This window comes from Ambystoma mexicanum, chromosome 5q, assembly GCF_040938575.1.
Source record: "Ambystoma mexicanum isolate Mex_15411 chromosome 5q, UKY_AmexF1_1, whole genome shotgun sequence".
NCBI classification, from domain to species: domain Eukaryota; kingdom Metazoa; phylum Chordata; class Amphibia; order Caudata; family Ambystomatidae; genus Ambystoma; species Ambystoma mexicanum.
The window spans coordinates 277,580,646-277,595,072 of NC_090933.1; the positions used below are offsets into that span (position 1 = coordinate 277,580,646).

Below are 14,427 nucleotides of genomic sequence, written 5' to 3' on the forward strand. Positions count from 1 at the left end.
GCACTATTTTCTTTGTTTCTCTTTTGCTCTGTACTGTTTTTTATAGAGTGGTGCAAATGTGTTTTACGTATCTGAGAAGGAATTGTTTGCTGGATCACGGATTTGGGAAATCTGGATTAATACCAGCACATTGTGTAGGGTACTCATACACCCAATGGAAATTGGGCCTCCCTGATCACAAACCTGTCCCACCCAGATGAACATTTCTGGAGCCAGGTCTGCCGCACATAGAGGCCCATCCGATAGATCACATATAGGATCCGTTCCCATGCACCGATGGTTGAGCAAGTATCATCGGTGGGATCCCAATAATTACACTGACTCGCTCAGCACAGTTTGAAGTTTCAAAGCAGACAGCATTTGTATGCAATCTCAATAAAGAAGGTGCAATGTCTGGAGCTTCAAGTGGAAGCAGCCATCTTACTTAACGTGCAACATGCACCCCCTGCTCTATGCATTTCTGCCGATCCCTGTCATACCAATGGTTCTCAGGAGTCTTTGCCTGTTCAGGTCTATGATGATCTTGGTCGTTCTGGTCTGGGCTCAGAGAACGTGGTACCCAGTGCTGCTGGAAATGGCAATCGTGGTGAGTGTCCTGCACCTGAACCTCTGCAGCCTGAACCTTCATGCTGGCTGCTGAAATGCTAAGGTATAAGAAATGTAATATATCTGAGGACGTTCTGGATGTATTCCTCTATGCTAGAAGACCTGCCACAACGTTCATATCTATGTTTGCAGATGCTGTACGTTTTTGGATTGGTGCTGGCTGAGGGATCTTTTACATGCACCCCACCCTCTGTGTTGGAATTTCTTTTGTCTTTGGCCTAGACAGGCCTATAGATTGGCACGGTAAAGGGGTAACTTGCTGCCATTTCAGTCCTCACGAAGACCCCAGAGCAAGGCTCTTTTTTTGCATGATTCCCACCGTCATTAAATTCCTATCTAATATGTTTCCCCCAAGTCAGTTTGTTTTCCCTGCATGAGATTTAAATTTAGTGTTGTTTTTAATGGGCTCTCCATTCCACCCCAGTCGCTTTTGTTTGTTAATAATTCTCATCCTTAAGGTGGTTTTCCTAGTCTCCATCACTCCTCCAAGACGGGTGAGTATGCTCCAGCAGTAGTCAATTGAGCATCCATACTTGGTCTTCTGCAAGGGTATGGTGACTTTGCGATGTGGACGCTCCTTTCTACTGAAGGTCAGGATTCTATCTCTCTCAAAAGATCCATCTGCCTGTCTTCTTTCCTCCACCTCACCCTTACAAGGCAGAGCAGTGTTTACATCGGCTGGACCCAGCACAGGCCCTCAACTTCTTTGTCACCCATTCTGGCCTCTCTTGTCCAAGAGACAAACCTCTTGTTTGTTACACTGGTGCCTGATCTGGCAGGGCTGTGACAAAATCGACCCTGTCTCGGATCATTCTGTGCATCTAGGAATAATATGATCTGGCTGTCAAAGAGGTCCCTGAAGGTCTCAGGGCTCACTCCACCAGGCAGCTGGCTGTCACCGTGACTCTGCAATGTGGAGTTCCTCTTCTGGATATTTGTCAAGCAGCTATGTGGGCTTCTTTGCATAAGATTTCTAAGCATTACTGCTTGAATTCTATGTCTGCTTAGGACCCATGTTTTGGAAGGGCTGTCTTTCAGAGTTTTCTGGTTTAGGTGATGTCTTTTCTAACTTCCCTCTTCCTGATCATTGTACTGCTTTGGGAGTCTATCAAAGATGAGGAATCCGTGGGAGGAAGGAGTCCATTAGAAGAACAAATTACTTCTCCAGCATTGGATCTTTCATAGCTGTACGTGCTGTATGAATGTTCTCTGTCAGGCTGGGAATCCTTGGTAACCTAGAGGAGTTTATTTTTAAAATTGAAACTGCAAACACTTTAATGCTCTGGCACCGTCTTTTTGGGTCATATTGCTCCACAGCCAACAGAAAGGGTTCCCCTAGCTCCACCCCTGGAGACATCTTCTGATGTGGACCACATGTTGTGTTTTGGGAGTCCTCAGAAGTCTCTTGAAGTTCAATGTTTTCTACCGTTTTTGTATGAGATTTTTTCATGTAAACGACGATTGTGTGCATCCTTGACTCCATCAGCGTCCAGAGTTGCTTCTGTTTCGGTGCCGTTTGCCGTGTTGGAATGTATTCTTGTCTTCTATGGCGAAGCTTTAATCCATCCATGGCGGTCGCCAAGAAGAAGAGCTAGAGGCGACCTCAAAAATGTCTTTGCGGAGGACCTCCACGATGATTGCCCCTGCTGCCTGTACCCGGCACAGAGCATCAAAGACTGCTCCATGTGTCAGCCGTTTTCTAAAAACACCCTCCGAGACCACCACCGCAGGTTAGTATCTTGGTTCGCCTTCTGACCCGGCTTCATTCTGGAGTCATTCCTCAATTTCTGACCCGGCTTCATTCTGGAGTCGTTCCTCAATTAAACAGAGCAGGCCTATCCTATGTACTCCCTCTTCCAAGAAGTCGAGATCACATGCAGACTCTTCCCGTGTGTGGAAGTCTTGGAAGGCCAGTTGTCCTCCTCCCAAGAGGAATCAACACCTGCTTTGGTGATAGCAATAACCACTGCTGAGTTTTCATCGGAGAAGCATTCCTTGTCAACAGCGTCTATGGCTACACAAGTCATGTCTGCTTGCTCGTCTACAGCTCCATTGACAGCCAATGGCAAATCGTTGATTAGCCAGGGAGCCAAGTCTTCTTTGATGTACCAAGTTAAGTCTTTCTCGACGACGCAAGGAAAATCCCCGTCAACGACCCTGAGCAGATCATCGGTGACCCCAGTCAACGATTGTGATGAATCACACGATAAAGTCACTTCTTCACACGTGGGAGCCTTTCCCTGTGAGGCTAGGGAGTTGAACCTGCCATGCAATACCCTCTGTAGGGATAGAGGCAAGCGGGACCTCACCGGTAGAGACACCCTTCACCCCCTGGGGGCAAGGACTACCGTTCCATTGAGGAACTCTCAAATCATCCCACCTATAACCTGTCATTACTAACACCTACCAGAAGTAAACCTGAAGAACAAGCTGATATTTGTTACTGTCATTTAAAACCCTGCAGTAAATCTGTAAAGGGATACCTGTTCACTACAGAGACGAAGTAAACCACTCGAGTAATACCGAGTACGAGCAGCACAGAGAAGAGGGACTTTCACCCTGCACGAGGGATGTCCCATGGCCACGTCATAAATCGGAGAGGAGGAGACCTGAGAGAAGGCTGGGAAATCCAAACCTGCTGTAAGAGCTGAACTGAAGGAGATAGTAACGCACGGCTTCAGGTGCAGAGAGGAAGATGGCATGCAAGGCTGGCTATCTGACATGCAGGAGCAGGGGTGGACTGGCCTATAGGTAACTCTAGAGAATTCCCGGTAGGCTCTGCACCCTGGGCCTCTTTTGTGATACTTCCAAATGTGCTCATAGGAAAAGCATTGAGCTTGCTGAAAATATGTAATATGGGGCCACTTTTCAAATTATTTCCAGTCTACCACTACTCAGGAGAACCTGATATCGGAGAAGCGAAGGACTGACAGAATGTCTAAAGAATGACCGAGCATGAAGTGGTGGCCTGACCGAAGCTCGGGTGTATTTGTGAGTCCCAAAACAATGCTGCAACCACTTACCTGGAGGCACCACCTGACATCCACTGAAGAAGGCCCTGTGCACACTGCATGCCCAGTGATGCGACCCCTGAAGCAGGAAGGTAACTGGGAGAGTGGGAGACCAAGGTGGGGAACCAAAAATAACAAGTGGAACATTCATACTCTTCACATTAAGGATCAAGTATGGGAAAGTACTCAATGAGAGTGGCAATCATTACTGGAACATTCATACCCATCCCAGTAAGCGTAGAGTAGGAGAAATACCCACTGAGAGTGGCAATCATTACTGGAACACTCCTACTCGTCTCAGTAACTACCAAGTGGAAAAGAGTGAGATGTTTAACTGGAACACACATATTAGTCTCAGAAACTACCAAGTGTTGGAAAGAAGTGAAAATCATTACTGGAACTCTCATACTTGTCCCGGTAATTACTAAGTGTTGGAAAAAAAGTGAAAACCACTATTGGAACAGTCCTACTTGGCCAAGTCAGGGAAAAGATTCAACATTGAGTAGGGAAAAAGTCTCAATTTTAATGAGCAAGGAAAGAATGGAATTTGCCCTCGGCAAGAGGGGAACAGAAACAGCAAAGGTCACAAGAGAGAAGAATAAAGCAGAGAGCGGGAACTAACGTGTAAAAGACACTCTTGAATTGTTGAAGAGCCCACTATCTGAACTATAGAACTCGATAAAAGTAGTTACCAAGAACTACCTACAAATACTTTACCAATGTGAACTTGCTGAGAGAAAGGAGTAATTCTCCTGTGCCTTAGTTGTTTTGATAGTGGCAGGGACAGATTAGATTAGTTTGGACAGAGGTGGACTCAGTGACATCTGACGAGAACCCTGGTTAGTTTTTGTTAGATAGGAAAAACCCATAGTTTAGGGAAAGTCATGAGTTTTCACGTTTCTTTTAATAAATCATATTTAAATCAGGAAGATCTGAGTCGTTGTCCTTTTTCTGATCCGCCACACGATCCACAGACAAAACGGTCGACTACGCCATTGACTACCAAGCCGCTGTCACAAGCTTCGGCATGGTTGGCACTGCCTTGTTGCCATCCGCTAGCACCCTGCAACGGGTTTGCCCAGTCCTCCACATATTTTTCCACTGGCCTTAGGGCTGATATTTGCTACGCCAAGGCCATCGGCGACACCACCTGAAGATATTCTTCACCCTAGCATGTGACACAGACCTTGCAGTCCCAGGGGGGTGGGGGGGTGGGTTTCTCCACCGACGATATGGAAGATGTGCACTCCAGCCGGCCTACCTCCAAGGCACACACAGCCTCTGTTACAGCCACTTAGGGGCATCTCCATGGACATCCTGGCCACTTTACAGTCCTTGGTGTCTGAGCTGCAGCACATGCTGCTTAGCTCATCCGCACCTAAACAAGCCCCTAGGGGCTCACTCGACGCTCTGTCTCGTCCTTCCAGGACTAGCTGCTACACACCACCTTACTGATAGGGAATCCAAGGGGATGAGGACCTGGGGATGGTGAACCAGACGATGTTCCTCTCCGCGATTCTCCAGATGAATTGGATCCTTCCATGTTCTCATGTCAAGGGCCACACAAATGTTTGGTTTTGTTCCAGAAATGAAAACGGAAGGGTTTCTTCTACCAATTCTGGTAAAACTACGGTCTTTTGACTATGACCAATCATCCTCTGTGCCCCCCCCAAAGGAGAGGCTCAATAAGAAGTACAAGATCCCTGATCCTGCTTCCAAGTTCCCCAGATGACACTATAGAGTCTGGACTTGGTTGCAATCAGCAGCACTGAAACACTCGTCAAATCTCTCCTCGCCGTGCTCTGTTCCTCCCGACAATGAGGGCAAGCATCTGGATGACTTTGGAAAACTGGTCACTTCGACAGCTGCTATCACCATCAAGACGGCTAATGCAATGCCCATCCTGTCCAGATACGACAGAGAACTTTAGTTCAGAGTAGGCCGATTCTTGAATTCCTTCCAGACAAGCAGGAGGATGCGTTTGCTCTTTGTCATGAAGGCAAAGCGGCTTCAGATCATGCGATTTCCGTGTAAGTGGAGATTGCTGACACATGCTTTTGGCAACTTGGCAATGGTGCTGTTCTGCACAGGTAAAGGCTGGATCAAGGTCACCAACTTCCAGCTGGAAGGACAGGCAAAGGTGGTGGATATGCCCTTTAACAGCATAGACTTGTTTGGCAAGAAAGTGGATGCAAACCATCAAGGCAGACACACAAAAACAGCACATTCTCTTGGAACACGTCAACAAATCTGGCAGTTCTTTCATGCTGGAAAATCCCAATTCTCCAGGACATGAAGGGAATACCGGCCCTCTTACCGTTCTGCATTGCACCGATCGCCATCATGCTTTGGCGTACAACTAGAAGTCAAAGTCAAACCAGCACCGCTGCAACTCTTTGCATAGTAGGAGCCAGACAATCAATAAGACCTGACCCGTCTCGGATTCAGCCCCCATCCCCATTAACACCCAAGTTTGAGAGAGGCTACTGCAATTCGTCAACCAGTGCCAAACCATCACCACAGATAGATGGGTGTTATTCCTCATCCATCAGGATCACGTGCTGGAATTTGTAAAGACATCACCCACTTGCAAAAAGTTGAGCAGCATCTAGCCCCCTTTCTGCAGGAAGTCCAATCGCTCCTGTCATAGGGAGCCATCAAACACGTACATTCATGTCAGTGGGTGCAGAGAGTGTACTCCAGGTACTTTCTGGTTAAAAAAAAAAGAAGTCAGGAGGTTGGAGGCCCATCCTCGATATCTGGCTCCACACCTTCATAATGGTGAGACTAAAGCACGTTTTGTCTCAGCTTCAGGAAAAGCATTTACTTGCATTCTTGTATCAAGAGGATGCGTATTTCCACAGTGGCAGGGCACACTTTCCAGGTCAAGGTGCTACCCTTTGGTCTTCGTTCAGCCCTGACGGTGTTCACTAAATGGCTGGCATCAGTGGTAGCACAACTTTGTTGGTGTTCACTAAATGGTTGGCATCAGTGGTAGCACAACTTTGTTGCTCTAGTACACAAGTCTACCCGTATCTTGATAATTGGCTGGTGCGAGCGAATTCCCTTCCTCTGGCTACGCGCCATTCCGAATGGACGATCAAATGCTTACAATCGCTAGGATTCTCTGTAAACCTTGCCTGTCTGACCCCATCTCAGCAAGCCCTCTATTTGGGGGCTCATCTGGACACACATCCTTGCATGGCCACTCCCTCGGAGGAGAGGGTGCAGTCCCTTCTTGTCAAAGTCCACTCGCTCTCCAAGATGTCAACAGCCTCAGTTCGTCTCCTCAAGTCCCTTCTAGGGATGATGTCTTTGTGCATTCCTTGTTTTCAACATTGCAGGCTGTGTCCTTGGGCAGAAACCTCCATTGGGTATCTAGGAATGCAAATACCCACGAAAGTCGAACGAGTATACCAAAGTAACATCCCACATATACCAAAGTAACATCCCACAACTATTCAGTGAACAACAGAAAGATCTAGTGTGCTGGCAGAATTAAGAGGTCTCCTGGCTAGGGATGATAGCTGCTGTTAAAATGAATATAGTACCAAGAGTGATTTACCACTGCACAGCGCTACCAATCAATATCCCGGAGGGGAACTTACAGAAACTGCAAAAAAGCATACTGAAATTCATTTGGAGGGACGTTGGGGGGGGGGGGGGGAGCCACGCATAGCAAAGCGGATTATGCTCAACGGTAGAGGTTCAGGAGGACGGGGGGTCCTGGACGTAGCCAGATAGTGCCAAGCTGTACAACTTTCTCACGCATTTGCATGGGAGACGACTGTAGACCAGCCCGTTAGAAGCAACTGGAGGAACCATGGTGTTCGTCCCCACCATTTACCCTACCTCACATCGCGCCCCCCAAATGCCGCAAATTCGGGCCCCCTCACAGCTACAACAAACACAGTGTCAAACTGGAGAAAAGCACGCAAATGGGGGTGCACAGGTGCTCTCGGTGCCCTTAGCCTAATCTGGAACAACCCAAACTTCACCCCTGGTATTCCCTACAACGCTTCACGACCTGGAGGGAGGGGTAACTAAGGTGAGTAGCAAACTTTCTGGACAATGGTAATCCCCTAACACTCGAAGAATGCAAAACAAAATGTAACATTACAGAAGCTGAACGATTCCACTACGCACAGTTAAGACACTGGCTATCACATAGTGCCATTAGGGAAAAGGGAGGGAGGGAGGGACTTAACAGCAATAGAGCGTAGCTTAACAACAACACTGCCCAAAGCTAAAGTCTCAACCCTATACCGATTGCTGGATAAAACAGATCCTGCCAGGAAGGAAGAATACATGCTTAGCTGGGAAAAGGCCCTGGGGTGCACGCTAGAAATAGAAGACTGGGATAGAATATGGGCAAGAATGCACAAAAGTGCTAAATGTATCACTAACAGGGAAGGGGGGTAAAAAGTGGGCAATATGTGGGATTTAACCCCAGAATTGTTAAGCAAAAGTAATCCAGAAATCCCCCCGAACTGCTGGAGCGGATGTGCGACCACCAGCTCCCTGTTTTATCTGCTATGGTCATGCCCAAAAGCAAGCACATTTTGGCAAGCGGTGCTGGAGCAAATTCAGCTGATTACAGGCCTAACTATCCCATGGGATCTGGGCATAATACTACTAGGAGACACTGGGGAAGGGGCATTTCCACTAACAGGTCTGATAGCAAACTTATGTACCCAACCACTTACTGCGGCCAAAATCTCCATAGCACGTCTGTGGAAACAACCCGAAGGCCCAGCATTGCCCATGTGGTGGATGACATTTCCCCCTTAGGTAACTTTAATAGCTTCAGAAACACCTGCGTCCCCTTCCTGGACTATGCAGAAAATAGCATGTCACCCTCCCATGATCCGTTGGCTCAATTAAGGTCTGGGGATGGGTTAGGCCCCAGCCCATGGATCCCGCGAATCTCCTATGTTGAAAGTGAGCGAACAGTGTTAAGAATTGGACTAAGGGAGCAGGATCAATGCACAGTGACTGGGACTTCCACATTATCTGGAAACGAGCAAGTACCGGAGAATGGACCCTCGAAGCATAGAGTATATCCTGTATGTGCTTGATTTAACTGCAACAATGCTTAAGTATGATGTTCATTTATGTCATGAAAATGTCTAATAAAATGTTTGTTGAAAAAGAAAAGCATTGCAGCCTGTACATGCAGCCTCTCCAGGAGTTCCTCGATGCACGCTGGCAGCAGGCCTCGGGTTCCTGTGAGGACAAGATTCTGCTAACACTGCAGTTCAAGGATGTCCTGCCCTGGTGGTCCGTCCGGGGTAATCTCGTTCAAGGCTCTCCCTTTCGACTGCCTCAGCATCGAGTCACTGTCACAACGGACGCCTCACTAAAGGACTGGGGTACGCATACAGGGAATCGGCTTGCCAGGTTTCTCTGGTTACCATAGGAGAAAACTCTTCATATCAATCTTCTGGAGCTACGTGCAGTGTTTTGGGCGCTCAAATCCTCACTCTCTCAGTTCAGCAGTCAGGTGGTCCGGATCGTCACAGGCAACACCAGCAGGCTGCATCCTCAAGCAGAGTGGCACCAGCACTCTCACTGTCAGCAGAGGCCAAGGCTCTGTGGCATTGACCATGTTCCTCATTGTTTTCCCTCTACCAGGTGTTCAAAACACCATGGTGGATTTCCTCAGCTGTGAACTCTGCTCCTGCCACGAATGGGAGCTACACAAGTCTCAACTCTGCTGGATTTTGACAGCAGAATTAAAGTCTTCTTCATTTCATTCACACTCTCCTGATGGGAGAGCAAGAAGCTGTGCACTATTTGGAGAAAGATTTTGACTTGGGAATTCTGACTCTGCATGAGATCAGTGCAACTTGAGGGATAGCAAAATCCTCCTTTTTTATGTAGTGTGAGAAAGCTGAAAGTTTACCAGCAAGAGAAATGAGAGAGGGCTTTGCTCCTCTAGTGGAGGATAAGCTCTACAGTCTTCCTTGACAAAGCTCACTATGCAGCGAGGTATGTGGGAATGGGGTCTGTACTATGCAGACATTCCTGGCTTGAGATATCTGGGTTTGCCCCAGACATACAAGCTAAGCCTTTGGGTATGCCCTTTGATGGGGGACAATCTGTTTGGGGGCCAAGCCTGATGAGTCCATGTCAAAACTCAGAGTCGAAGGTTATGCACAAGTCACTAGGCCTAGCTCAACATCCAACACGCATACTCGTCTTCTTTTGTCTCCGCTTTTTTCAAAGGAAGCTCTTTTCACTAGTACACCTCATATACTCACCAGGGTTATGGCTAGGCATCCACTGCCACAGTAAAAAACATTTTCCTCCTGAAAGCAGAGCGGCTCAAAAAAGACAATTGGCTTCTGCTGCATGTTTGCTGCTTGTTCACCAGCAAAACTGCTTCAGTGGGATCTTGTCTCACTCCTCCCCAGTGGGTGTAAGCCTGCATATTGAAAGGGGCAGCAGACTACTTGTCTGCCTGGGCACTGCTGTTAGTGTAGTAGGCTACTGCTTTCCATTCCTACAGCACCCTGTGATGTGGTAGAGTGAAGAGGCGGACAAAGGGATGGCATTTTGGCTATCGACTTTTATTATCAGCAAAAAGAAAAATAGCCTACCTTTTGCTATTTCCATAAGGTTATCCCTCCCTAAACAAATAATAGCTAGGGTGCTCATCGTCAGAATGTATGTCAAAACCAAAGCACTATCCTCTGTCCAAACCAACTGCTCCATCCCTGCCACTAATAAACACAAGGACTCAATAAGCTCTTGACAAAAATACTAGCAGAATAACTCCCTTCTCCTGGTATTCAGTCTTTGGCTGGGTTAAAAGCAGTCTTTTGCATTATTGTCTGACTACTGGTTTCACTATTGACCATCTCATCCCCACAGTGGCTAAAGTGTAGACTCTGGGGGTCATCTTCGAAGCGTTACTGAGCTTGGATGCCCACATTTTGAATATTATTAATAAATCCCAATACCATCTCAGACTGTTGCGATTAGTCAAACCCTATATCAATGAAGCTAACTGTATCGCATTGGTCTGTGCACTTATGCCGATGATCGATTATTGTGGTGCGCTACATATTGGTGCCAGTAAGGGAGGCCTGGGGCATTTGCAGGTGCTACAAAATGATGCTGTACGTATTGTGAAAAGCATGCCCAGGCATGAACCTATTTCTGTCCATAGGAGGAACTTGCATTGGCTTCCAGTGGAAGCTAGGACTTGTTTTAAGAGACCCTCACCATTGTTCATAAATGTTTTTATGGCCAAGAACCAGGATATCTTAAAGATCGTATTAAGGTACATATACCCAGGAGAGCCACCAGGTCGAGCGATGAAATATGTATGGCTGTCCCTAGTAGTAACCCGGTTCGGGCAGCCCAAGCCTGGAATAAACTCCTGAAAGAGTTACGTGCAGAACATAATCTTCTGAGTTCCAGGAAGCGGCTGAAAATGGTCTTGTTTGAATAATCTCCCGCACAAATCAATGCTCATGCGCCTGTGCTCCTACTTACCTTCTGTTTCCATTTCTGCGCCCTGATGCCTGCGGGTCCGGCGCATTACAAACAGACAAATAAATAAATAAATGTACCAATCTGACCAGGAGAATTACTCCCTTCTCCTAGTCTATCTGGAGGAATCGTGAAGGCTGTTCCGTTACAAACTTCATCCCAGGGGTCCTTGATTAACAATCGCAAGTTTTTATCAATTCCTATTCTTCTATCACTACTACTGTCAGGTTTTCCTGGGCCCTGTATCTGATCTTGATCGTTGAGGAGTTTGCTCTCAGACAGTTCTTGACTTAATAGATGCTTTCCAGGCTTATCCGGTTCACCACTATGATGAGGGAGTTCACTCACGAGGCACTCTTTGTTTTTACTACTTTTGTTGTCACCACTATGACGAGGGAGATCACTCCTGGTGTACTCTGTACTTTGGAGGCTTTGTAGATTACTATTGTAGCAAGGGGGATTTGTCCTGTGACTTCCTTGACTCTTGGTTCTCTGGGTATCACTACTGTGACAAGGGAGTTCACTCCCAAGGAATGCTTGACTCTTGATTCTTTGGGGATCACTATTGTAACAAGATAGATTACTCCAGAAACAGACTTGATTCTTGGTTATCTGGCTATCACTACTGTGACCAGGGAGTTCTCTCCTGAGGGATGCTTGATTCTTCTACCTCCCCGGATCCCACCTGGCTTGCTAACAACTCCTGTTACCTTTGCCTTGACTGGGGAATGTGACCGTTTTGTTCCGGGGTCTCAGGTCAGTATTGCTTCTGCACGCATCCCCTGTGTGCTTTTCTGATGCTGTTATATAGCTTGGCCCGCCCTAGCGTAAGGTCCTTGTCTTTCTTTGGTGTAATCTTCATGCCTCCATTGAGCCACCTCGTCACAATCTCTTGATAATATACTGTCTGTGGTTACTCTGCATGTTTCCTTGGCTCTTCCTCGCCTCAGTTAAAGCAGACCTTGAAGATTAGATAGTACTATTATTTGTTGTTGTAAAGTTGCTTCTATCATGTGGGATGTTAGATGGCTTTACCAGGGTCATAGCTTCGGGGGAATCGGGCATAGGGAGGTCCCTCATGGGACAGGAGTCCTTATCCCCTGTAGGGGAGTCTCTCCCCGTGAGGTCCCGCATTCCACCACCACAAAGGAGACTGTTTGGTAACCATTCAACCTTCCTAGACTCGCAGGGAAAGACTCCCCTCTGGGTTGAAGTGACGAGATCTCGTGAATCATCAAAACCCCCTTCCTCACCCCAGATGAAGAGGAGCTACATCTGTTCCTGGCTAAAGCAGCCATTGAGCTGGTCACTTCCATGAAGTGAGGCAGAGGTTGGAACTCCCTGCTGTCATATAGGTGATATAGATCAGTACCAAGATAGACACATCAAACTTGACTTCAAAGTGGTGTATTAGGTAATTCTATCAGTTATTGGGTGAAATAATAAACTGGCCATTTGGGGAAAAAAGGTTGAACTGAAGTCATGTGATGCAGTATGTTCCATATATACCAAGCATGGCATTGTTTCCAGATAAATAGTCAGTGGTCTGATGTGAGCCGTTACAGAGCCACAATGAACCCTCTTGTAGCTCAAAGATCTGCTGACAAGCATATCTAAAAGGAGGATTTTTTAATAGAATCATCCATTAGAAAGAACATTAGGGAAGGTAAGTTATTTTTTCTTCTCAAATGTTATCTTCTAGTTTTAAAAGCATACAAAACGAGTGACACATTTTGTAGCAAAAGTGGTCATACCTTTTTTCTTTCCTTGGTTTTAGGTCCGGTTTACCTGCTTAGCAATTGGCTCATCTATAACCTCTCTTGGCGAAGGATGCATTGCTTTAGCTGACAGCTGCCAGAATATATCCGGCGGACTATGGGGGACAGTGTTAAATATTCTGTTAGACAATTCAGAATGTAGTATGGTGCGACGGGAGGTAAGCTATGTTAATTTTAGATGTGTTTTGTTGGGTCTTTCTCCACTTGATTTTGTTGTTTTATTCCTTCTGAATTTTGGTGTCTCCAGCTGTGCAAGTTAATGGGAAATAAATACTGAACAATGGAAAGCTTTGCCTTCTCTTTGTTTTCTTGTATACTGGGACTGCTGAGTTGCAAGTCCATGAACATAATCCATGCACAGACAGCGCTAAAACTTATTTTGATAGCCGCTAATGTGGCAGATAGCTGTTGTGTGCAGACTCACTCATGCCGATGGTAACACAAACCTTGAACATAGACAGATTTGTATCTTGAAAATGGATTCACCCAGTTATTTAGCTTGTGGCAAAAGTTTCATTGTGCTGCACAAGCCTTATAACGGGCCTGTGTTTCGGTTTACTTCTTCACTCCCTGCTTTTGCCCCCACTCATGATTCTAGGACCTCAGGTCAGGTGTGTATTAGAGAAATGTCAAAGAGGAAGAATAAGAGGCAGTCTTGTTCCTACAGTAAATCTTCTAATGATTATTCTTCCTCCTCTCTGGACCCACACGCCATTGCTTGCTGCATAACGTGTGCCTGCACCTGTGATTCAAAATTGATTCAACTTCTTGTGGTACTTTGTCCAGCGCCTTTTCGATGAACAGGCGGATTTGGTGCAAGTGAGCTACAGCTGGAGCTTTGTTTGAGACCCTGCTATGAGCTTGAGCACCTGGCCGAAGGCTTTCAGGACGACAGGATCCTGGACACTTTCCCTGAAACTGACTGTGGTCTCTGTCCGATTACACTTGGTGGTGAGTTTCTCCTTTTGTGAGCGGTAGCTAGAGTGAAGAACACATTGGGCGTTCCTTGGTGCAGTTTTGGAGAGGAAGTTTGAAGTTCTCCTGATATCTGTCTATAAATATTGTAAATAGATTCTGGACGCTGGCAAGCAGTGCATCTGGGATGTTGGCCCACCACACCTCTTCAATGTAAGCGTACAGTCTTTCTGGTGAGCATGGATTCCTACTGGAATGTCCTAAGCTTGTTAATGCCTCATTTAGACACAAGGGCATCCTTCTCAATAAGAGAATATCTTAGTTTGGTTTCTTTGAGGGCTCAAGAACAAAAGCATCCAAATTCTCTACTTCATCATGTCAATACGTGCTAGAAAAGGTGCTTTGCCAGCCTGACACCTTCTGACGCTCATTAGACCATTGGCACTCCACTCTCTTCTTGACCATGTAGTTGTCTCTTCCTACCTGGAAATTAAGGGCCAAATGTGGAGTAGTACTTGAAAAGACAGAGAAAAAAACAAGCCCTCTCCCTTCATGTTTGACCAGGCTGTGTTCTATTGGATGTACAAGCTTCTCATTGAGCTTTACAATTGTGCGAG

General features: G+C 46.5%; 1 protein-coding gene across 1 annotated transcript in view; it reads left to right on the forward strand.

Moving 5' to 3' along the window:
* RTTN (rotatin) overlaps positions 1-14,427 on the forward strand; it is a 2,784,523-nt gene that overhangs the window by 1,977,455 nt on the left and 792,641 nt on the right. Inside the window, exon 32 of the mRNA XM_069620779.1 lies at positions 12,895-13,053. Within this exon, the coding sequence (XP_069476880.1) occupies positions 12,895-13,053 (159 nt within the window). The remainder of the gene's footprint in view (positions 1-12,894; positions 13,054-14,427) is intronic.